Source organism: Aulonocara stuartgranti, assembly GCF_965226115.1.
Source record: "Aulonocara stuartgranti genome assembly, chromosome: 22".
NCBI lineage: Eukaryota > Metazoa > Chordata > Actinopteri > Cichliformes > Cichlidae > Aulonocara > Aulonocara stuartgranti.
This window is the reverse complement of record NC_138957.1, coordinates 31,228,909-31,255,207: the sequence shown is the minus strand read 5'-3', so window position 1 is coordinate 31,255,207 and position 26,299 is coordinate 31,228,909. Positions and strand designations below refer to the sequence as shown.

Below are 26,299 nucleotides of genomic sequence, written 5' to 3'. Positions count from 1 at the left end.
ACTCACACACATCCCACCTGCAGATGCCCAGTCACAGCAGTTCTCACATTCTTAATATGGTAGAGCTGTCATCACTGCACCAAGAGCGAGGCAGAAGGAGAGGGAGACGTTCTAGGATATGAATTTGATTGTTGCGGGGAGAGCGAGAGACAAATGGGAATCCTGGGTATGAATTGAATTGTGGCAGGGAGCGGGGAGAAATTGCGTCCTGTGTAATTTCAGACTAAAATGTGCTCGTACACTCTGTTTTGTCCCCTTCACCTCGAGCTTACATCCATTTTTTCCCCCTCATTTCTCTTCATTCCAATCTCCCCCACCCACTTCGCATTATCAAGTTGCTCTGTTAGACTGTTTAGCTTTTCTATATCTGGCATCTGTACTTTCCCGATTTGTATCTGTGTCCTGTACTTCTATTGCTTTTTGTCGTGTTGTGCATGCAACGGTCCTGTTCACTGTGTTTTTGTTGTTTTGTTCTGCACTGTTGCCTTTTGCTCCCTGTGCAAAAGCTTCTGCCTTTCCTTCTGGTTATTTGAGGTCAGATAATGTTTCCCAAGAGTGTCTGATGCAGCTGTATTAGCCTGTGGAAAATTACATCAACAAGTTACCATCACAAGAAATACTGGTTTTGTTTTGTTCATTTGCACTACAGTTAAACTCATAAAAAGACATTTAGTTTACCAAGCAGATTTCCTGTTCTTTGTCATAAATATGTTAGAACTCAACTTACTTGTATTGCTTACATTTGCATGCATCTGGCTGCAAATTCTGAAAAAGATGGAGGCGATTAACGGTTGAATAATAAGTGATCTGTTCTGCCCTGGTGGTAAACATAATCATGAAATTCTAGGAATCAACTGGCTATGAATCAAACGCAACCCAGTTCATGTTAGGACTGGCACAGAAATGTAAGAATTTAATCCAAGCAATCAACAAAAAACATCAGATTTTTTTCCCATGGTCAAATTGGAGCAGTGCTCGACTTTGAAAACGGAAACAGAACTTTGGCAAAGGAAAGTTAGCCATTTGGCATTTGAATCACTAACAACAAAGTAAGAACAGAACACAGCCAGTAGTTACAATATTATTTTTGTTGGCCCATATCATTTCTATCTTATTGTTGACCTTGCTATAATTACTTTTTCATTGTCATGCAATGGACTGGACAACTACACTTGTACAAATAAGCAAGATTTTAGTAACTTGATGACCTAATTCCGCCAAATCTATGGTATGGTTTAGCGTATAGAGCAGGGGTGGGCAACTCCAGGCCTCGAGGGCCAGTGTCCTGCAGGTTTTAGATGTGTCCTTGATCCAACACAGCTGATTCAAATGGCTAAATTACCTGCTCAACATGTCTTGAAGTTCTCCAGAGGCCTGGTAATGAACTAATCAGTTGACCCCCGGGTGATATCTTAAACCTGCAGGAAACCGGCGCTCGAGGCCTGGAGTTGCCTACCCCAGTTATACAGAGTCCGTAACATGATTTGGTACATTTGGCATGGATCAGGGATCTCTCTACTCTATAGTCGGTGCTTCCTGTATAGCCAGTATACATCCTGTACAAGGTGACCTGTTCTGTATTCATAAACAATGTGTCAGTCATTGTTCATGAATACAAAAAAGTTATTAAAACTAAATGATCACTAAGCAGCAGCTGATGGTTTGTGAACTGAATTTCAGCAGATGCCATCTTTCTTTTGATCTTCACAGCGATTGTTAACCTGCACACAGACAGAGCCTGTTGAAGCGTGACCAGTCACTGATCATATTTTCAAATGAATCAGCATCTACTTCAGCAGCTGCTGTTAGCAACAGTAATCATTTTAATAATACACTACAGACCTCTGTGGTTTTAGCAAAGTCAAGCAAAGATGAATTGTATACACAGAGCACTTTGATGTCCCATGAAAATTACTGTTATTATTATAATTTAGTTTCGCCCATATGTGTAAAAACCTCAAAACAAACTTTTTTATACTTTTAGTTCTGCTTCCACAGTGATTTGTACCAATCTTCTGCTGACGTTACAAACAAGTCTGAACTAACTGCAACCTCTTGGACCAAGCACAAACAATCCTTCCATAAAGGGAGTCAGTGACGTGTTGTTGAGAAAAAAGGAAGAGCTGCCTGTTCAAATCCATAATTTTTAATTAATAATATAATTTCATTCAGGTGGTGAACTTTAAAAAACACAAAACTGTATTTGCTTCTCATCTGTTGGCCACTGATCTTAATGTTCTTTCTCCGATGAGACAGACGTTGATTATAAGTGCATAAATGCATTAGCTGATCGTACCTGTCAGATAATTGTTTCAGTGCTTGTGCGCAGCTTCGGAGCGAGGGAGGCTCTTCCCTGAAGCCTGTGAATTGAATGCCTTGTGTTTGAGTGTTATGACAACTGACTAAGTGGGTAATGAGGATTCATGTGAGGAGGTGGGCCTGTGGGGAAATGTGCTGTATTCACCAGAATTGCCTGCTTTATCAGTGATCTGTGTGCCTTCGAGCTCAACAGGATTCCTGCCTGTGAGGGCTCATCTTTTAATGTGTTGCTCATAGAAAAGCGAATTTTGATTAAAAGTGCTTTTAATTTGTTGCACTGTTTACCCAGAATCAACAGTGATGTTTATTGTGTTTATCATAGTTTGCAAACCCAAATAGGATAAAAATGTTAATGTTCTGGATGAAATACTCGCTCGTCTCTGTATTACAACCATGATTTGTAATGATATACATTACATGAGAAGGTCATGGGATTCTGGGGCTGATCTCCCCTCGCGCAGCAGATCTGTCGCTGTCGGAAACTAAAGTGTTAATGTTTGTATTGGTCCCCTGATCCTCCCTTATTAATTTGTGTTCAGCTTTGTAATCTGGTTATTTGCCACTTGCTTCTCATTCTGGCAGAAAATATCAGTAATTAGGGCTCAGTGCTTCACTGGCCACAATGCTCTCTTCTTAGTGTTTTACTGTAGAGTGCTTGTTAAAATGGACTTGTGTCGCTTTGAAATGAAATGAGCCAAATCCACCCCCATTGTTGGAATCCACCCGTCTATCTCAGTGATTCACAGCCTGAGCCAACCCAGGAGTGATGAGTCACAAGCTGATTTTTAGAAAAATTAGCAATTAAAAACGGATGTAAGCAGTGAAACGTGATCACTAAGTCTGCATCGTATGTTTTTTTTCCTTGTAAAATGTTTGTAATTTCCTGGCTTCCTTCTATAATTGATAATTAAACTTGCTCTGCTGCAAACCGTGATGCATATTTATGGCTCCAGTAGGAAGTCGCATGGATTATTTCTGTCTGTTTTCAAGCTGAAAAGGCTGAGATAAATGACTTTAAAGTCACTTAGTTTTAGACACAGGCCAGATTGACACGTGGACTCTCACGGTATGGAGGAGGCTTTTAATTATTCTCCCTGAAATATGCACAATTGAGATAACAAGGTAACATTAAACTGTTTCTGACAGGGTCACGGCTCTTTGAGAATATGGGTGAAATTGAGACTGGCAGGTGTCATGCACACACACTCACACAGGCACACGCATCAATGAGTCAGTTCCTTTTGTGTAATGAAGCCTTTTACTGTGCCAGACAACAGTTAAAAAGCCGGTCATACAGCAGGAGTGGAGGCGCTTGCATGTAAGCAGTCGCTAATGGGCTTTTAACAGGGCTGCTAAACACACCTGATTGTAGTGCTGGATGATAGCGGCGAGACTGGCATTCCTGGACGGCATTCTCACAGCAAGCGCTGGGCAATAGCGGGCTAAACAAAAATGGGGACCAGGAAATGTGTCCAAGCGATTGCTGGTGGATAAATGCGAGGATTCTTGTGCCAGGAGCAGCCTGTCAAAAACTGAGAATTAAAATTAGCAGGCTTGCATGCCAGCCCCTTTACTCACACTGAATGAGTTAGTCGACTAATCTGTAAAAACAACTTACCCATCTCATCAATTCTCACTCATTTCCCAACCACAAGTCTAACGGCGCTACTCCAAGATAGTAAAAACGGTTACTCTACTTTAGATCTCGCTGTTATTTTGCTCATTACACAATTATTTACAGAGATTACTCATTAGACCGAGAAATTTCATTTATTCGAGGTTGTTTTTTCAATGCCGGGCTTCCTTGATATGTTATTTTGATTTTTCAATAAAACCCAAATTAGTAAATGAAAATTAGATGAGTTGAAGGCGACGAGGGACAATGGGTCTGACTGTAAAAAGGGTTGTTGACCAAAGGCTCTTTATTTAATTGAAGTTTCCAGTGACGGTCTGCTCCAGATTTAAGAGGACAGGTGTTATTTTAATCAACCTGCATTAAAGTGCAAAAAGAAACCACAAAGAGAACGCACTGCCCTGTGGCAGGTCAGCAGCCTATCAGAGGGCTTCTGTCAGAAATTCAATTCAAGTATTTTTAAAACTTTTGTTCTGTTTGATAGTCCTTTACCTGATCCAATAATACCAAGTGTTACCAAGTTCTGCTCAGGACTTTCATAGTATTTCCTAATATTAGCCTTATTGTGTTCTTTTGCCTTTTGCTTGTCTTTTCTTCCAATATTGGATAACCATCTAATTTGTTCACAGCTACATCTCTTATATCTCGAGCCTCTTCTCCTCTTTCTTTTTTTGAATAATTCCTTTTGATGAATTCCTCGCTGGCCTTTGATCTTCGCAAGCAGATTGCAAGTGTATTGAGCAGTGGAAATATCAGATAGAGGAGGCAAACTCTTCAATGGAACTGTGGGGAGAGCCACAGAGCCTTGATCAACAAGGCAGGGGCATGAAAAGAAATGCACTGCTCTTGAAAAAGGAGAATGGAACAAAAGCTATTGACATCAGCGCTTTGGATTCTTTGTTTTGTGATATTATGACAGACGTGTATCATTTGGTGCAGCATGGACAGAATCATGCTCGGCTTTCTCCCATCTCCAACCTTTTCCCCAAAAATCAAAAACAAAACAGGAAAAAAAGCAAATATAGTGAATTCTCTGTGCAGTTGCTACATTTGTTTTCTCCTGAATATGTTGTTCTCCTGTCCTGTCATTGCTTTTCAAACGTACACGGCTTTGTTTATGTTGTAGAGGAGGACCTCAGGGCTGGAGCAGCAAAGGTGGGCTTTTGAAAACAGAGACCTAAAATATTGAACCTTCTGTTCTTTACCTCGGCATTGCTGTCGGTGTTCTTTTTTTAATGCGTAAACATAACCTGCAGTGAAGAGGCTTTGTTCGCTAGATTACATACTCCGGCTTCTCTCTGGGTGCATTATGCTGGAACAACACCTGGGAGAACCTATGCACACATCAAGAGCTGAACTTTGATCTTTATATGGGCAAAAGGCAACATTTTTTGCTTTGCTTATCATTATTCACATCTGTGATTATTGCACAATGTGATCACAGTAGAGTAATGACACCATCTCCATTCGGATTGGTTAAAATGCAATATTTTTCCTGCTACTGGGTAAGACATCTTAAAGGAAACTGAAAGGTTGATTTTTATAACTAAAAAAGAAAGAGGGCAGCGCTTTTCTTTAGTTGTTGGTATTATTAGCTTTGCTGAGGTAGATGGGATAAGAATGCTGGAACAGCTGGAGCTGTAGAAACCAGGCAATAAAAAAAACTAATTGCTAGAGGAATTTAAGAGGAGTGTGTAAAATAAATAAAAGTATTCAACTTCAACTTAGGAGGAACATTTACTCGATGGAGGAAGTAAACCCTTTCAAGGGTTCATCAACATTATTCCCAGCAGATCATTAAGAAAGTCTAATCCAACTGTGTGAACTTGAATGTTTTCTTTAAGCATCACCTGCTTCTGCGTTCACAAAGACAGTACAACACCCTGAACAGCTTTAAGGGGTAAATACCTTGCTCAAGGGTGCTTTCCCCAGTATTTGTTGAGGAAGAAAGAACCACTCTCGTTCACTTTACCCAGACATTTTCAGCCTTTCCTGGGGCCTTTCTCACAAGGCGGGATTAGGGGGTTATCTGGACACCATGTAACACCCAGAACAGCTCTTCTTTTTTACTTCAGACTATGTTCTGGCTTTGAAGGGTGTTCCGGGTTTTGCTCATCAAAGATATACAGTTAACTTGGGAATCCTCCTTTGTGAAAACAGTCCCTGGGCTTAAACCAACATATTTTCAGTCCAAAACCGACTGCTATGTTGTCAGCTTTAGGACTAAAACACTCAGAGTGGGATGAAATTGTCCGTGCCTGTTTTGATGTCACACCTAACAGGGACACACACACACACACACACACACACACACACATATCTATGGATCAATCGATCTATCTATCTAGAGAGATCACCCCTGAATGATCAGATTCCATTGAATTATTTTCATGTATTTGACAAGTACAGTGCTCATTAATCTACAGGAAAATAACTGTAAATGAACCCTTTAGACTTTTTTCCCTCTGTATTGCAAGACTCTCAAGGTTGCATTTTGAGAAATTACGCCAAGAAAACAGCAATGCAACCTCTTGTTGCCTCTCGAGTACTCTTGTGTAGAGATCCATCTTTTTGCCATCTTTAAACATTCAGCACATGCAAATAACAGGGACTGCTCCTTTGTAATGTCATGTCTCCGTTTTACCTTTTTCTGTTGTAGATTTGCATGCATGAAATACCTGAGCAGTTGGGAGATAAGCTATCTACACTAAGGTGCCCTACAAATTATACTGTGTAACTAAATTGCATATCTGCCACCTATTCATTATTGTAACAATGGCTTTTGTGTGGAGTATCATGAACCTTATCAAGCTCTCGACGGTGTAAGGGTGTCAGAGAGAATGGAAAATCCCTGCTACATTTATCATCAAAAGGCCTTCAAACCTGATTAAAGATGACTATATGCAGCACTCATTTAGTATCAAATACCAATTACTGGTGAGTCAGTTCTCATCGTGAGACATGCACAGAGACACCACAGCTGTAAAACTGCTTTAACGCTTCTTTAAAGATACAGGTGAATGAATATGGTGCCTTTGTAAAATACCAACTTTCAGAAATGAAAACCAGTACAGTCCTTATAAGATTGTCCACTGGGCGTTTTTGGAAATAAGTGCCAGAGGATTTTGAAAGTGTTTCATAAGCCCATAGGCCATATCATTTTCTCAGCCCACAGAGGATTATGCAGCCCTTCAGTTCCAGTTAAAAAAGAAAAAGAGAAAAAAAGAAAAGAAAAAAAATCGCTATAACTGGAGTTAATAGGTTGTCAGTTGACAGCACAGTAACACTGAAAAGCCACCCACAGTGTAAACATGCCAATTATTTCAGCTGTCAGCTACCCATTAATGTTAAACTGAAAGTATTTTTTTTCTGCCTTTGTGACTCAGTCTATCACCTCGCATGCCTGACAATTAATGCCAAAAATAATTGAAATTACAGTTCTTTAACCTATTGAAAATTAAGGATTATCATTCAAAATTGGAACATTTTTGCTGGTAACTTCACAGATTTTTGCAAATCCTTTATTTCTCTCACATAAAATTACCTCTCCTTCACTGAGAACCGCGTTTCGCTTTGTAGCGATGCGCCGCAACTTAATTTTCTATTTTGACATAAAAGATTGACTTGAAGCAGTATTATTCCTCCATTTCAATAAACTGCTTACTGTTAAGACAATTGAGTTGTCACAGTATTCATGGACGCTATTCAGAGACCTGAATTATCGCTTGCCTGAGTGTGCCTGGTGGCCGTTATCATTTCACCGTTACATTTCTAGACTTCTTTCCACCTGCAGATGCAGTCTGAGAAAAATGAGTTTGAAATCACACCAAGGAACTAATCACACAGAGCATTCATCATCAAACCAACAGTTGCACATTTACAGAGATTGTTCGGGGTGATTCCAGCTGTCACAAGCATAGCTAATTTGCTATTTCAATTCCTGTAAACAACCTTGTGCACTTTCATCACATGTGCTGCAAGAACTAAATCTAATTAACCAAAGACTAGGTGCTTCCCCTGCAAGCTCGAGGTAATTAGGGGTCAGTGATGTGCAGAGAGACAACAACTTGCAAAACTTTTTTGCCCTTTTCTATAGCGCATTTTGTTTTTTAACAGTTGCATGTTGACTATTTTTGTCTGTTTTAAATGAAAGGACCTGAACCGTTAATGATCCTTAGAAAATTTGGTTTCATGCAGAATGAAAATCACTACATGGTCTGCTCTGTAGTCACATCATTTGTTGGCAACAGTGATATAAACTGAAGTGTAGTGGATGGTGCTTGTTGTGGTTACATAAGGAGTTTTTTCAGCGTTAATGATAAATATCTGATTTGTCGGATTCGAATCGGCTTTTTCTCAACTTTGATTCGTCTGTGAGTGAGAAGTAATGATGGCAAGCTTTTGCTTTGAGGACTTTGAATGTTGTCAAGGCTAAGATTCATAGGAATTGTACAGAAATAAATGCTGCCAGACAGAAAAACCGCCGTCTACAGACCATATCAGTTCACCTTTTTATAAAACAAATACCAACATTTTCGAAATTGAAAACCAAACATCTATGAAAAGAATGAGAATGTATACAGCCTTGGTATTTAGGTGACATTTGTTAAAATGTAGCAGAAGCTGTCGAGTGTGAGCTGATACAGTAACTGTTTGTGTGGAACTAAAGCTGTCCTTGTGACAAGTAATCTCCCTTTTCGCTTCCCTCTGCCGTGTTGTTGATCAGTGCTCTGCTACTGAAAAGATAGCTATGATTATGAGCTGTCAAATACCAATTACCGGTAATTCAAGTCCCCAGTTAGTGGTGGATGAGACAGTCACTCAACTCCAACGCCTTCCTCTTCTCTTCTAATTCACATGACCTTTGATGAATTGTATTTTTTTCATTCATGAAAGTCATGAGGAGATTTTAATGGCTGCTGACGTGCTATACAGTGGATCAAAATGACTGATATCACACACTGTTGTCTAGGGCTGCCACGATTGGTCGACTAGTCACGATTACGTCAACTATCAAAATCGTCGACGACTGATTTAATAGTCGACGCATCGTTTGAAGGTTTGTAAGATCACAAAAGACGAAGGAATAAGTAGTAGGATTTAAGAGTGTAATAACGGACTGAAACAGAAGATGGCAGCACTGCATGTACAAGGATGCCAGCTGCCGTTAAACCCAGAAGAAGAAGAAGAAGCTGTGTCCCAGAATTCATAGCGCAGCCCAGCTCAGTTTACAACAATGGCAGCAGCTAGTTAGTTTTAATATTACTCGTATTATTCTTTCTGGGTCACAAAATAAACGTTTAACATATTTTCAGGCGAGAATGTAGCTGTGTAAACCTCAAATATCTGCTCAGTTTATCAAGACACCACATATTTTCAAAAGCGCTTTTCGGAGACGTCTGTTACCCACTAGCTCGATAGCTAGCCGGGGGCAAGGCTCACTAGAGCCCGTGAGAACACCGGACTCCCGGCAAATCGTTTTCAAACCCACTGCCGTCTTTCACTACTCAGGTTAAATATATATAAGTCACTTAAATAACTTAAAAATGTTATTGTTTGGCTTTTTTTTTGTATTTTATTTGTTCCTGAGTAAATCGGTTTGGCTGAGATTAAAGTTATAGTTTTTATACAGCTGAATAAACGTCAAGACGACAACTGATTATCAGAAGTGTGAGATGCTCGAGAATATACTCCGGTGTCTGTTATATTTTAGATAGCAAGGAGTTTATTAAACTTCACCGAAACAATCTGAAAATTTCATTAAAATTTAATAAACTATCATCTTGTCTTTATTTTTAGTTAGCACATACCGTAAACACTTAAAGCTGTAAGCTAATGATAGTTATATAAGAGCAGATGCATGCTGGTGCAATAAGCTGTACTCCAATGGATGCATGATCTGATTAGTCGACTAATCGCAAAAATAATCTGTGACTAGTCGACTATCAAAATAATCGTTTGTGGCAGCCCTACTGTTGTCCTGTTCTAACTTCAGACTCTGCGACTAAATATAAGCAATAATAATGTGATGCTTTCAAGACCCCAACCCTGTTATCAGCCAATTACACGACCACTTACATGAAGGATTATAACTTATCCATCCATTTTCTTCCACTTATCCGGGGCCGGGTCGCGGGGGCAGCAGCCCAAGCAGAGAAGCTCAAACCAGTCCAGAACACCCAGGTGCTCCCAGGCCAGCCGAGAGATCTAATCTCTCCAGCGTGTCCTGGGTCTAACCCGGGGCCTTCTCCCCATGGGACATGCCCAGAACACCTCACCCAGGAGGCATCCTTGTCAGATGCCCGAACTGCCTCAACTGGCTCCTTTCGACGTGGAGGAGCAGCGGCTCTACTCTGAGCCCCTCCCGAACGCCCGAACTTCTCACCCTAGCTCTAAGGGAGAGGCCAGCCACCCTTTGGAGGAAGCTCATTTCCGCTGCTTGTATCCGCGATCTCATTCTTTCCGTCACTACCCAGAGCTTGTGACCATTGTTGAGGGTAGGGGCGTAGATCGACCGGGAAATAATGTCTTCACCACAACAGACTGGTACAGCATCGCATCACTGCGGCCACCCCACCAATCCGTCTCTCGATCTCCTGCTCCCTTTTCCCGACATCTTAAACAATACGCTGTGATACTTAAACTCCTCCACAAGGGCAGGAACTCGTCCCTGACCCAGAGTGGGCACTCCACCTTTTTCAAGATGAGGACCATGGCCTCAGATTTATAACTAAACTCACCTTCATTAGTCTAAAGCCCATCTTTGGTGTCTCACATAGGTGTACTGGCTCACCTTGTCACTGCTGCCTTCCTCTCCATCGTTCGCCTCTTACTCCTCCTTCGTCTAAAAATGTATTTTCCATTGTAACCGAAGCTCTTATATAAAATTCCAATAATGCCATGAGCAATGCTGAGTGAGGAAACTGTGATTAAACCTTCATTGCATGAATCTTTCATTTTCCATCTCTCGTTAGCAGCACAGTTACAGTATATTTGTGACGATATTGGCAGCCTACAGCTCAGTTTATGCTTGATCACTCAACGCTTTCGACAGCTGTCTCTCGACAAAGAAGGTATGTTGCACCTCCACCTACATTCATACCCGAGTGACAAAAGCTGGAGGATAGAGATATGATTAAGCGAAGTGATCGCGCATTTAACACCACGTACCTGGGGGCTCTGCCAAGACAGATGTTGTTTGGCTCGTGAATGAGCACAGAAAAGAAACAGAAACGAAACAGGCAATTTTATATTATATGAATCAGCGATGTAGAAGAATACTTATTTCAAGACTCCAGACCTGTTATGGACGGAAGTCTATAAATTAGTGCCTTGTTCGGTAAAGTGCTACTTTTGTTTCTGAACTACTCAGTGGGGGAAAGAAGTCTTCAGCTAAAGTTTGAAGTATGGAGTCTATGAAAAAGTGAAAGGTACTTCTAGTCAGTTTTATTCAGTTTGGATAGAGGCCTTTCTTCTTAGTCCTTTGATCGCAGAGAAACAGGCCATAAAAAATGAAAACAGAGTATAAAACACTAATAAGAGAACTGAAAGTGAAAATACTCAGTTGTTTTAAACTATAACAGTGAGAAATAAGCAGGGGGACACAAAAAACATTTGTAAATCATACACTGAAAATCAGGGTTGGGCAACTCCAGGCCTCGAGGGTCGGTGTCCTGCAGGTTTAAGATATCACCCTGGGTCAGCACACCTGAATCAAACGATTAGTTCATTACCAGGCCTCTGGAGAACTTCAAGACATGTTGAGGAGGTAATTTAGCCATTTGAATCAGCTGTGTTGGATCAAGGACACATCTAAAACCTGCAGGACACCGGCCCTTGTGGTGTTGGACACCCCTGCTGTAAATAAAAGCTGGATGTAGCTACTTTAACACCACCCACTGGTTTTCAAACTCAAAGTTTAAATATAAACTGTAGCATTTTGGACACCACCGTGTTGATTTCTTGGTATCAGGAGGAGAGGGTTAAGTGTTGTTATCAGCTAATGCTAAGATTAGTTTGCAGGTTCCATCCATAGACTGATTCCACACACGACACATGGACACCTGTTAATTAGTGCCAAGTAACATATAAAGAAACATAAAATACTAGAATTTCTCTCACAAAACTGAAGCACGTGCTGCTACTATTATTAATCACACAGTGAGCCACATTATTAGACACATAATTCCTTTAAAAATGCAAAGTGACTCGAATTAGGTGAAACGTAACAAACAGCTAGAGGCTATATCTGCCTCAATCACCATCAGCCTCTCAGTCTAAGGAGCCGTGACCTAAAAATAATTTTAAAGCCTTCTTGGTATAAATGGTTAAATTGGCTCCTGGGACCAAAGCTGTCCTTTTACACAAAGGTGTCAATGTGATTATTTCGTCTGTAAAGCTGCTTCTATAGGGATTTACCTCCTTTAGAAGCAGCCATGAATGAAAATGCACTTTTTGGCATTTGCTTCATTTTTCATCCCTCAAGGTTTTTGCTTGGTAAAAGTAGTAATCTGGATTTTCTGCAAAATTACAGCAAATGGTACAGCTTGGGAGGAAAATAACCTCTACTGATTGTTACCTTGGTCAGCCATAAATATATCCCCTGCTGCCAACAATTTGTGATTTAGTCACAAAGGGAAAAATACAGCTATGGATTCATAATGTACCGCTGATATGTTTAAAGTCATTCTCCATGCAGAAGCCTGAGCTTTTCAAATGCATCCATTCCTTCACTTTTATCAGCTGACAGCTGCTGGCAATCAACCAGATAAAAGCTGACATAGCTGACATCATGACAGGCTGACAGAAAACTCCAAAACAAAACAGCTGTGGTTCATTGCCTTCTATAAGCATGTGATTTGGATGTTAATGAGCACCCCATCAGCATATTCCTCACGTTCTTCCTGCATGCCTGTCTACATGGGGAATCTCCACATAAACAGGCAAATGCCACAAGCCTCTAAATGTCAATTAACTGTGATTCATCTCCCTGGTGCTTTGAGAGAGACGCAGAATGTGGCTGTTCACCTACACCTTCCCTTTTTGACTTTCTGTTTGTGTTTAGCTGTTGCTCCAATCCACAGTGACTTCCAGTAGGAATAAGCTACAAACTGTGGGATCACTGGGGTTGCAAGCTGGAGAGGATTAAAAAGATAAGAATTATTGTGGTGCACTGACACCAATTTCCTTGATAGCGGGACAAACATATGTACGTTATGCTTCCAGAAAACAATACAATTAGGCATAAGCAATGATGACACTTGATTTCACAGGGCTGAGTGTTTTCTGTAAGCAACTTACTTTAGCAACCTTTAAAGTTTATGTTTCAATAAAGCTGAAGAAAAATAAAATATATACATACTTGGACTGTTCATTGAGAGCTTTCCCCAGTTTTAGGCGATAGAAGAGCAGGCTCCTGATCTTTTCAGATTGCTTTTATTTAATAAAAATTCTATTTGATTTTTTTTTAAAAATCAAAACTTCTCTTTCTTGGCTATTAGCTGAGGTCTTTTGAACCTCACCCATCTGCATCTTTAAAGATTTAAAGACTGTTGGAGATGCAGTGGCCTAGAAGTTGGGGTGAGTGTGGCATGGCCCAAAACGCCCTCGGCAGCTGAGAACCTACTTCATGTCCCGATGGGCCTGACATTTGCTGCATGGCACTCCCCTGCTCTCATTCCCCACATTTCCCATCTGCAGTACTTGCATTCAACATGTTAATTACAACTATTCAATAAAGGCAGTTACTGATTGCAATGTCTCTATGCACCAGAACTACTAAAAGCAAATAACAGAAAACAACTCAAGTAGAATTTTGACTTTTTTTCTTCTTTTTTGGGGAGTTAAAGCCTTCACCCAATATCCAAGTATGCAATTACACCTTTTTATTACTTTTTCTTCTTCTTTTTCATTTGGGTTTCTTCCTTTAGGAGTCAAAACATTAGATCATCCGCCTCCGCCTTTATCACCCCAGCTTTCTGCATGTATTCCTTCACTGTTTCCATAAACCTCTGAGGTCTTTCCCTTCTCCTCTTGTCTTTCAGCTGCATATTCAACATTCTTTGTCCAGTGTATCCGCTGAGACTTGTTAGACACTTCTCTGCACATGTCCAAGCCATCTCAGCCTCGCCTCTCTAACTTTGTCTCCAAGCCATTCATGCAAACGTGCTCAAACAAACAGACTCACAAATAGCTTAACATCTTCAACTGGGCCACCTCCAGCTCCACCTCCTCTCTTTTTTTAGTGCCAGTGTTTCCAAACCACATATCATAGCAGGCCTCATTTTGGAAACCTCCCCTTCCTCTCTTTCTGCTATCCTTGCTGCTGTCCCACCCCTGACACTAATGTCCACCCACTCCCCCCCTGCCTCTGCCGTCCTCTCCTGTGTGCCGTCCGTTTGCTTATGATGGTTGACCACAGGTCGCTGTTACCCATCTCCCCTATTCTGTCTTGCTTCTGCTGACTTTCATTCCTCTTCACTCCAGAGCACACCTCCACCTCTCTGCACTCTCAGTACATATCACAGTGTTGTCTACCTTACTACTTACCATGAACCAGGAAGCTGCTGTGGAACTATTTTTTACCTTTCACTCTCACCTAGTGTTTGATAGTCACGTCTCGGTTTCTTTTGCTATCACTACATTTCCAGAGATACCATAATCATGCTGATAGAACTGATAGAACCAGTATTTAGTGTTTTCTTAACATAATTTACCCACTTTTTTTTTAAATCTTTTGAGACTGATTTCATGTTTGACAACAACTTTTGTGAGCTTTCATTTTTTTTTCATGCAAGTCTTCTGTAGCTTAGATGATATTTTTCCACACGATGTATTATATTTGCACACTCTGACAAACTAAATGTCAGTGTTTAAAACGTAGCCTATACACTGCAGCAAACAAGTATCAGCTTGGATGGTTAACCTCAAAACAAGCTGCAACTTTGCTGCAGCTGAGATCACGCTGGTCTGTATGTACGGTCAGAATGAAAACTTTCTCACCCTCTCACTCGTCTCATCTCAGGGAGCCAGTAGGTTCGGTCTCCATCTGACTCTGAGGAAATGAATCATCTGTGGTGTCATCTCATGCTCTCTGCTCCCTTATTTTACTTTTCAAGGATTTAGCTTTTTCTCCTCGTGTCGCTTTTTGACCATTTTTAAAACTTCCCCTCTCTCCGGTTTTCTTTATTTCCTCCTCCAGTCTACCAGTCTACTCCTCCACCTCTCTCAGCTTCAGACATTCCTTTAGTCGCTTTTCCTCATTTATTCCGTAATATTTATTCCCCTAAATAAATGTTTCTACCATCCTTCTCAAAGCTCCTTTCATATTCTTCCTTTCTTTCACTGTTTAGCTCTTTTAACCTCAATACACCTCATTTTCCTTCACCATCATCCCCTCTTCCTCTCTTTTCTCCCTGTTTCTGTTTATTATATTTTTCCCCGTGCGTCACAGAAGAGATTTCATTGACCACTATGAATAACCCAAACATTTATGTGGTTCATGGCTTTGGTGAGACCATCTGGTGTGTCTGTGTATTTCTGCATTTTGGTTTCTTTATGAATAGTGGGAGTTGTGTGTTGATGTGTTTAATTAAGTGAAATTAATCCGCGTTTTTGTTTATGAGAAAAGAAAAAAGCAAATGTGAACAAAAATGACATCGAAAGAGAAGCAAATGGGGAAAACAGATTCAAACTCTGCTGTTTTCGTTGTTGTCGGGTTGTGTAAAAACTTAATTTATTTTATTTGCATGTCTATATGTGTGTGTGTCTGTGTGTGTGAGTGTGTTGGACCCACAGTAGGAATGGATAAATGGTTTGACAGCCCGTTGTCTCCCTTGGGGTAAAAAGTGTGCTTCAGTGACTCAGTCAGTCTTATCTGCACTCACATTACAGTGAGATGCTGTGATTTATGCGCACACTCTGACGTACAACGATCACACATGCACACATCAGTCCTGCGCTGTAAAGCATGCATATGACTTCACACACAAAATCCACTCCCGCACACATGGTTGGACACGCGGATGCGCGCATGCTGTAAATCCAAAACAACCCAAGACCTCCTGCAGCACACAACCTTCACACTTCTTTTGTTAGTGTGACTGCGTTTTACAGCTGATTTTCGGGCTAAATCCCGGCCAGCCCATTCACCTCCATGGTGCAGAATGTAACATATTGTCCTAATCAATCCCTCACACACTAAGAGGCTTTTTCCAAACACACCCGAGGCTAGCTAGCGGTTATAGCTAGCGGTTAGTGAGTGCTTATCCCCTTTTTCTTGTGGTGAGAGTAAGAGGCCGGCTCCCCACAAGAATTTTATCTTTACAGGCACAGAAGCTGGCTGAGAGGGCAGAGACTAAGGGGAGGTAGACAAGAAAGGCCTTGGTAGGATTTGATCCCGGGTCAGCAGGGGATCTGGAGCTTGAATGAGTGAAAGCAGCAGGTCAAGTAAAAAAAAGAAAAAGAAAGAGAAAAGCTTCATTAAGTTACTCCAAATGAGTGTTTGATGGCTCACTGTGAAAAACAACATTTTGACTGCAAAGCATGAACATTTGGACACGCTTAAAATGTCACTCCCAGTCTCATATGATTGTTTATGGATGTTGCCAAACACTTTGAGCTGCTGGATTTGGCCCAGATTGTATTAAGAAAGGATTACAAGTTCTCTGATCCTTTGTCTTTTCATTTTTCTTTCTTATTCTGGTTGAGCCATTTTCTGTCTTTCTCCCTCTGTTGGCTACAAGAATTACAAGTTCATTAAAGTCCTTCAATTTTAAGAAATTTATACAGCAAGTGAATATTTTCTCACTAGGGGGAAAACAACACAACAAAGAGCCTACATGCAGTTTAAAGCAATGTTCTGAGGAGCACTTTTTTAAACCTGCTGTTTTGCAGAATGTGTCTAGCTCAGGGTTTCCTGCACTTCTGTTGCAAGCCTGAAATGCATTTTCTGCAACATCAGTTCTGTTTGGCAGATCAATCTGAAATTCAGTTGACGTCCGGCTCTCCTGTGGAGAGTATTTGAACAAAGAAACCTGATACATGGGTAGGAACACCAATTCTTGTTGGCAAGAAAATAGCGTATCACAGCAGCACAGTGACATTTTGTTACAAATTGATAAAAAGGGATAAAGTATAGGTTTGAAAGGAGGTCTGGCAGCTGCATAGAGCTGAGTCAGTCAATTACAGAATGACGGATGAATGTTAAAAAACTAATTCCTCTTGTCCAGTTTAAACTCTGTGTTCTGACACAGCCTGCGGGTCAACAGGTGGCACACAGTGTTGAGGCATTGCTTGGCTGTTAGCATATGTGTTTGATCTCTGTTTAAGTTTGATCGCAGAGGGCGGCTCTATAGGCTTGTTCTCATTAAACCTGTGCTGGTCTTGTTGACCTTCTCTGCTCCCTCAACACTTTTCACTTCAGCTTGAAAGGAAAAGTTACAGGTGCCTTCCTTTGAATTGCAAACAGATGAAAGGCAAAGTAACCAACCGTGTTCCTAGAGGCTTGCCCCCTAGCGATGTCTCCTGGTAGACAAGCTTTACTGTAATGAGGAGGACCCAGGTGAAGGAAGCCTCTGCCTGAGGCTTTTTTACCAAAGACTAATGATTCTGAATTTTTATTTCTTTCTCTTTAAGGAGCTTCTCTTTTCTCTCATGGTCTCCTGTTCGTTTAATCCTCTTTCTCGCTCTGTTTTGAGTATAGTTCTCTAAATTATCTATAATGAATGAAGGAGGTTGATCCTTCACAATCATGGCAAACAAAACGTGGGAGGGGAAAATATCAGTCACAGCAAGTGCATTTAATTAAAAGCCCACTGAAAATGCTTTCCTCTCAGATTCTTACCTCTTTTAGTCCCTGTTTGTTCAACTTCCTCTTTTAAATTTATTACAAAGAAATATGATGATATGAATGATTGCATAATCTCTCTTCTCCTTTCTCTTTCTTCTGCTTTCAGAAATTGGGGCTCCAAAAGTGCAAGTTGCGGAGGAGCTGGAGGCGTATCCCACAGAGTCTGTTGAGCTCAGCTGCCAATTTAACGATGGAGGCGGTCTGACCAAGCTCACACAGGTTAGCAGATGAAAGACAACATTGTTAATAATTCCAAAAGTGCTGAGATTCAGAGCTTAAAAGTAAGGCGTGCACTGTAGCCTAATGGACACGCTTATTTAGGGGTCAAATGGCCAGTCTCTCCTCCATGATCTGTTCATTCGACCGGTAACATAAAGACATGCCAATAAGGAAACTCATGGTAAAAGTTTCCAAGAAACTGAACAGTTTAAAAATAAATAGATACAAAAAGTTATCTAGACTGTCTCCGGTAGGAAGACTCAGGTGGCAAAACAAGAGAGACGATAAAAGGAGGAAATAGTTTCTAAGAGAACATAAGTAAGGGTAATTGCCACATGGCATCTGATGTCAAATTGTTATTCTAAACAACCTTTTAAAGAGGAAGGGGCTTCTTGAGCTTAAGGCTGTCTAGCAGTGGTCTCAGAGGATGAGAGGCAATATCTAAACCACATCTCAGGAGAGGAAACAAGGCCAAAGCCATAACAGCATTTCAAAGAGGATGATGAGAAAGAAAAACATTTGTACTGACATATCCAAGTCTTAGATTTATGGCAAAAAGAGAGGGTTGTGAGGAGGCGAAGAGGAAAAAAGAGCGATAGTGCAGTGTGAGTGCAACAAGGTGGTGGGAATAAAGGATTGAAACGACATTATACAGGTGGATCTGGGTTGGGAATCCCACTACTGCTACCTTGCGACTGAAAACCAGCGCCTTACTGTGTACAACACTGCCACAGTATAATTTTGGTATCATTTAGAGAATCAGTGGCGGTAAGGGAACCGAACATTTTTGTGATGTTGACAGCGTGACATGAAACGAGATGTGAAAAGCTGGAAATGCCCTGACACACAAAATGTCCCTAAACGCGACACGCTGTGATTTAAAAGTTAGGTTTCATGTTGATTAATGATATCCGTGCTGTCAAGCAGCTGGATCGCTTGGATGCAGAGACCAAGCTCCCACCTGGTGTTACTGGTGATTTGCTGTGAAGTGCTGTGATCGGGCACTTGCTCCGGATACAAAGCGCTCTTACCGAGAAGAAGTTGCACTTCTCGATACTCCATCCTCACATCTTGGAAATGGATTCACACTGCAGCAGAATAATGACCCAAACACACATCAAAGGTTTGCAAGCACTTAAGACCAAAGACCAAGGAGTCCTCAGCTCCACTGAATCTTTTTAATCTCATTTGAAGACTGAGAGAGCCAAACATTCCTGACACCATGAGAACCATTCGAACGAACGTCAGATCATGCTGAGATAATGTGGGTTATCAGATTTTGCATAAAACTGTGGAGCCGATGCGGCTCGAGAACTGCTGTCAAAAGGGGGGCAAAGCAAATACAGATTTAATCTAAAATTTATGTAAATTTTGTAGAGATTCACTCAAAGCTGGTTTTATCATTTGGCATGAATATTCTTGAGATAAATTGGGAACTAATGCAAAATAGAAGAATGTTTTGGATCCCACTGTACATCCTAAGATGTCTTATTATTTATTGCTGCGTGCATGTTGTAAAGCATGAATAAATTGATAAGGCTTCCATCCATCTCCATATGATTTTATGCTTGGCAGACATGGAGAAATAAAAACAAGTGCAGGAATGAAGATGTACAGTGAGCCTGCTACTTATACATCCACTAAAGCTGCTGTTGTTCTGTTGTGGTACTTGCAAACAAACTGTAATCAGTGTTGTAACAAAGCCCTGCACAAACCGCTGAAAGCTAAACATGTGAAACATCATCTTGTTTTAGCTGCTTGAAGCTTTGTTGACACAGAATCAGAATATATAATATAAAAGTCCGCAGTAGTCGAATATGTACATTTTCAGCAGCCTGAGTAATGGTTTGCTAATTGAACAAATAAAAATCATCAACGCGACAGAGAGGAGGGGATCAAAGCTTTGTCAAGTTTTCCAGCTGCAGATATGAAGAAACCATTCTTGTGCTATGAGGTTTATATTCCTCATGGACCACAATAATGGACCTCAGCCTCCTGCCAGAGGGGAGTGACTCCAAAAGTTTATATGTGGGGTGCGAGGGGTCAGCAACAATCTTTCATGCTCGACTCGGTGTCCTGCAGGCATACAGGTCTTGTAGAGAAGGCAGATTGCAGCCAATCACCTTCTCACCAAAACTGATGACACGCTGCAGTCAGCCTTTGTCCTTGGCAGTGACAGCAGCGTACCAGATGGTGATGGAGGAGCAGAAGTACACCATCAATGAACTCAGCTGGTTGAGTTTCTGCTGCAGGAAGTACTTCCTCTGCTGTGCTTTCTTGATGAGGGAGCTGATGTTTGGCTCCCGCATGAAGGCCTGTGAGATTATGGTTGCCAGAAAGGGGAAAGACCTCACAGCGTCTATGCACTAGGCAGTCAATTCAGACCTTATCGATGGCTGATTGGCCCATTTATTAAAGGCATAATGATTTCTAGATGTCATCCCCGCCTCTTTTTCTCCCCATCACCTTGTCTGACACACTATCCCTCCAACAAAGGCACAAAATTCCCCAAAAATTAACCTTACAAAAATGTTTGGCATAGCATTGCAGAGCACAGACTGGGATTTTCTGTACTTGAAATAAGAAAACGGTGCACATTTTTAGAAACTCTCTTGTTAAAGACACTCACTGCGTTGCTCTTATTTGTAAACACAAAAATAGTTGTTGTTGTGTCGAGAATGAAAGGTTGGAGCTTAAGAGAGAAATTCAAATGTTACCTAGTTCCTGATCTGACGCACACAGACACAAACAGGTTTTTTTAAAATCTATATTCTTTTAGTCATTGTTGTTTCTATTACTGGTTCTACTTTACTGTTTGTTTTGTGCCGTTAGTTTAAACCAAACTTGGGACAAGGTCTGCAAATGAGCTGTGTGGGTTAGATTTCACTTAAATGTAACAACATTTATAGACACTGTTACTGATAAAAACAAATGCATACATAGATGCACACATAAGCCAAACTCTGTGTGGAGTTGGTCTGCTGATTAGGCTTTTAGAGGTTTTATTATTGGATGCAGTTGGCAACAAAGAGCACCGTTACTTTCAGCCTTTCAAAAATGAAATGATCCTCATGTAGAAACAATTAATTCACCACATATGTAAGTTTTTTTCCAATTAGAATTCACATTTAAACTAGAAATGTACATTTTTAAATGATATTTTGGCAGTTTGCATCCATCTCAGAAAGATGGAAGCAGCTATTCAAGTTCCAACAAACACTAAGCCGCCAGTTTGCCACTCCACAGAAAACAGGCAAGGTTACTGACATACATGTGAGCTGAAAAAGATTCAACATGTTAAAACTGATACTTTGGAGCTGATGGAAAGTTAACAGTGTCTGTTTTCCCTGCTAGCAGTCTATCTTTGAACACATCCTCGACCACTGTGTCTACTCAGCATGAGATTGTAAATAAATTACCAGCAATCTCAGCTCGAACAATGCTGTCTCTTTCTATTATGCAGTTACTTCCCTGCAACAAACTCCTGCAGTTTGTCAGCAGCAATCAGAAGCGTGATGTGGGACTTTAACTAATCAGCGATAAGTAACTTACGATTACTGGGCGGTGTTAGCTCTTTGCTTTTTTTCTGTCATAATTTTAGCTCGTTTAATTCCAACTTGGTCTACAGAAGAGAACTGCTCGAGGACACACGGCGTAAAATTAGCTCAGCTGACTATTTGGATGTCAATTTATCTCATTAAGTCCCAGTTGAGCTCGTATCTGACGCCACCTGAACGGTTCAGATGTCATTTTCAACGCCGAGCAGAATAAGCAAAGTGCTACGAGCTGTTTACGAGTTCAATTTGATTCTGTGTGATCTGTCTGAGTTGTGTATGAAATCAATAGGTAATTTGTTCACAAGTAAAATCTAAAAATGCAGACGGGCTAAATTGCCCTCTGTGATATTTTCTCTTCAATCAGCAGAGAATCATCCTCTAATTTGCAATGACATCTGGGTTACAATCCATCATCCTTTTCACAACCTTCAACCTCCTCTGCTTGCTCTCTTCCTTCCATCCTACATGTCATACATTTAATAGATGTTTGCTAAATGTGTATTGATGAACTTTATTCCCTTTGCTCCCTGGTGTACCACTTTAGCGAGCAGTTTGTTATTGACTGTCACTTTGAAAATTGCAGAGAAAAATAAAATCAATTTGGTTTACCATCACAGCGTTCTCCCTCGTGGAAGTGTCTCTCACAGGCCAGATATCGATATCTTTCGCATATTCGAAATCTCTAAGATGATCCTTTTTTTTTTAAAAATTGTGTTTGTTTAAAAAAAGCAGCGGGGTCTTTGAGCGAGCGCCTGCAAGTCTAACAGACATTTAATTTAATCTTGCAGCAGATTCTCGGCTTCTCACTCAGACAACTTTAATTGTACTCAACGTTTTGCTGCTATAAGCCAAATGATTTCATGTTACAGGGACAGCAGTTTGCAATATGTATTCAGAGAAATGTCAAAAATGTTGGCATCCATAAATATTCATGCATGCCTTCTGGTTTACAAACAAACTGTCAGTGTATTAAGGGAAGACGCCGAACAACAGGAAGTTGGTAATTGTTGTCTGAACTGCTGATTTTTTTTCACTACTTACCGACATGGTCAACAGTTGGACCTGTGGCTGCAAACACAGCTTAGTGAGGCTGTTTTAAAACTCTTAAAACCCAAAATGCTACAGTTTATAATAGACTTTTGTTAGTCTGCCAAAGACCCGATGAACATAATTTTAGATTCGGTGTGAATCTAATTAAGTGCAATAAATTCTATTAAAATAACACAAAAGACGATTCTTTAAAAATGATTACTGGTATCCCAGCTTCAAAGTAATCAGTTACTGTAGGAACAAAAGGAACTTCTAGTATTCAATTTGGCTAACTATAATGGGGACAATTTACTGCACATGTAGAACACTACGGCATACGTTAATCCGTGGCAACATTATTAATCTCCTGGTTACAGCCCTCCAGTGTCAGTATTTAAAGACCTCCTCATTAGATGATTGAAAGAGCTGCTGACTGCTTAAGAACCTTGTTAGGATGATGTGAGTCAAAAGTTAGTCTGCTGCACGAATTTATCTTCTTTAATGAGCTATAGTTGTGTACCATAAAAATAAAAGCAATGAAAAGAATAATCGGGCAAACTGTAACCGCTGCCGTTTATAAATTCTTGATTCTTATCAGGTGTCCTGGATATGGGAACCCTCTGACGGGCACAGGGACAACATTGCTGTGTACCACCCGGTGTATGGACAGAGTTTCCCTAATGTGGCCTTCAAGGACCGCGTTGTGTTCCTTCACAACAGTCTGGAGAACCCATCCATCAGGATTTCTAACCTGAGAATGTCCGATGCCGGTCGCTATACCTGCGAGTACGCCACCTATCCTACTGGAAATGAACAAGGGACAACCACCCTCATCATGCTTTGTAAGTGTCCACACAAGATTGCATAAAATCGTTTTCTCCCTCTGATAAAAGCTGCAGGCATTTATACGTTTCAGACACAGCTAAATACGAAGGGTTAAAGCGCATTAAGGTCAGCACTATTTACACTTTTCTGCAAAGGAGAGCTGCGCATAAAACAAGCTTTCAAAAGATGTTCTGCTACATCAGCCTTGACAAGTGCCTTCCCAGCCATCTGCTTATCACAGCTTTCTGAAAAAAACAAGTTCCCACTGGATCCAGAGTCTAAGAAGAAGCAGTTTAAAGCAGCTGACGAGTATTCTCAGGGGTAGATGCTGGTTACACATGGACTGAAAAACAAGAGTGACCGCCAAAAAAGATTCTGTGGCTCTACAGATAATGGCCTTTATGTGTACAAACACTGTTAATTTCTGAGAAGTGGTTGATGAGAGTTGATCAGTACGAAGTCTGCAAGATCCAATAAATGAGTTGTTTATTCTAAGGCTCAGTTTGAGACTTGAGTATGTGCAGTACTTTTCATGTTGTGCTTGTATTTATTTAAACAAAGTTTTGTAGTAAGTTTGAAGCATTGCTGATATGTTGTTATTTTGTTACGTAAATTGAGAAAACAAGTAGTTGATTTTTATATTCATACTTCTGATGATCTGGACTTTTCTCAAGAAATGGACAAGATTACTTTGATTTTTGATTGTTAATGCCAGGTTTAATTACGTAAAAACATGTGTAATGTTATTATTACATGATTGTTAAGCTGTAATTAGCCAGTTTCAGTCTCTTCTTGTGTAAACTTTCTAATATGGAGGCATATGTGCCAAAGCTGTGCGCGATATGGGACTGTGGTGGGGTTGATATGCTCTGCCAAGATCACTGTTCCTACCTCGGGGCATTTAGAGACATATGCTGAGAGTATAGTTCTTTTTTTAATTTCTCGTTGAAAATCACAGTTTAGTTCATAATAAGTCAGTTTTTTTGTTCACTTTTATACTGAATTTTTTCTTGTACATATGCTATATTTTTAAGTAGTTTAACAATGATACAGCTTTATGTAATTTTGCCTCTGTGTCTACACCGTCACACTGGCTATTAAATCAAACAATGAAAATGACATTGCACACTTTCAGCTTTAATTCAAGGCATTCAACCATTGTATAGGAATTAAAGCAATTTTTATATATTTTTCCCTGATACTCAGGTATTCAGAGTAACTGATAAGCAGGTTCATGGCCAGGTAGGAACTGAACAGAGAAAAGATCTGGAGTTTATTTCAAGCTTTGAACTTGTATTTGGTATTTTTTCACTGGAATCTACAACATTAGGTCTTAAGAGATGTCAGTGTAAGCTGCAAAACCTCGATCAGAGAGATAGCAAAAACCGCATGCTTTCAAACTGATGGTAAAGCACTAAAAGGTTTCTGTTGAAAGTATTATTATCTTTTGAATCACCTTAGTTTATCCAATTACTTTTGAGTCTCTGAAAATGGCAGCCTTTGTATAAAAAATTTATTTAATTTCACTACTCTTAGCACTTCATGCAATTCTCCTTATCAGCGCCTCAAATTGAAGCAGAAAGTCTGCATGTCCCTTGTGAAACATCTTAACTGGTTTAGAATCCAGTCCAACTGGTTTAGAACTTTGCTTGTGAGCAAGAAAAATTACAAAGTGTTACAGAGTGTATGCAAAAGGAACTTTGTGATGGTGACGCAGATGCTGAGAGCCGATACAGCAGAGAAATCCTGCAAAGGGTCTGCTCTGTACAGCTGTTTGTGTTTGTTATGGGGCTGTGTGTGGACATGAGATGTTCAGCTGTTGCTTTTGTTGCTTGGTGCTTTTGTTGGCTTGCTTACTCAACTTTGTCTGGACGATTAGTATTTCAGCATGAAACAAGTTCAAAACATGCTCTGCCCTGATAACTTATCAACAGACTCTGATTCTGTGCATAAACACAACATCAGCATCCTCTGCTATCAAACTCTTAACACCATTGAAAATGCAAAAAGCAGTTTAATTGTTCAATGTTGTGTTTGGCAAAATAATACATTTAGTTATTTATTGAGTCCTTATTGTGATTATTCGAAGACAATGATTAACATAATATCAGAAACCTTGTATTTCAGAAATCAGACTGTTATTTACTTATGTAAGTAAAAGTGGCTGATAGGGCTGCATAATAATCACTGTCTTTGACTTTAATTATAACTTGTACATGTTACATTCAGATCACATCGTGAGCCTCTACAGTGCACTGAATGAAGATAGATAAAGATGTCAGCGCTGCATCCCACTTCGTGTTTGGATCAGATGAATGGAAAAGGAAAATTAAAAAAACAAAACAAAAAACTGTCTTTGGTTAGCATGAGATTTTACAGGGAAATGGAGATTCAGATTCAGAGGACAGACTTAGATCAGCGGTACGAGTTGCAGCAGCGATGATGACACATGCCTCGTTGACATAGTTAAGGTACTAACCCTATTGTCACGGTGCATGTTAAAACATGGCCCTTGTTCTGACAGTCAAATATGGCCTATGCATATGCATGTGTGATTACCATAGTTTTTAGATCAGCGTGACTTTAACTCTCTTCACAGCACGTCAGTGTCCACTGCAGCTCAACGTTTAATCAGCCTTGAAATCAGCAGAATTTGTGTAAATCCACAGCTTCTGTGAGAATCATCACATTCTTTACTTTTCCTCATATCAAAGTAAGTTAGTTATATTTGTCTGCACATTCATGGGTGGACAAAAAGCAGAAGCAGAAAACCGCTAATAAAACACACCTTTAATCGTGTTATTTTGCCAAGATATCCCCCAAAAAAGGTTTGCTTTGCACCACCTGCGCAACCACTTACAGCCAAGA

The 26,299-nt window shown here is 40.3% G+C and overlaps 1 protein-coding gene across 3 annotated transcripts in view; it reads left to right on the top strand.

The window, feature by feature from the left end:
* The window catches only part of LOC309698698 (poliovirus receptor-like), a 366,820-nt gene that overhangs the window by 115,613 nt on the left and 224,908 nt on the right, over nt 1-26,299 (top strand). For all 3 annotated transcript variants that reach the window (XM_082521330.1, XM_082521329.1, XM_082521328.1), the window contains exons 2-3: nt 17,908-18,020; nt 23,205-23,448. In XM_082521330.1, coding sequence (XP_082377456.1) covers nt 17,908-18,020; nt 23,205-23,448 — 357 coding nt within the window. The remainder of the gene's footprint in view (nt 1-17,907; nt 18,021-23,204; nt 23,449-26,299) is intronic.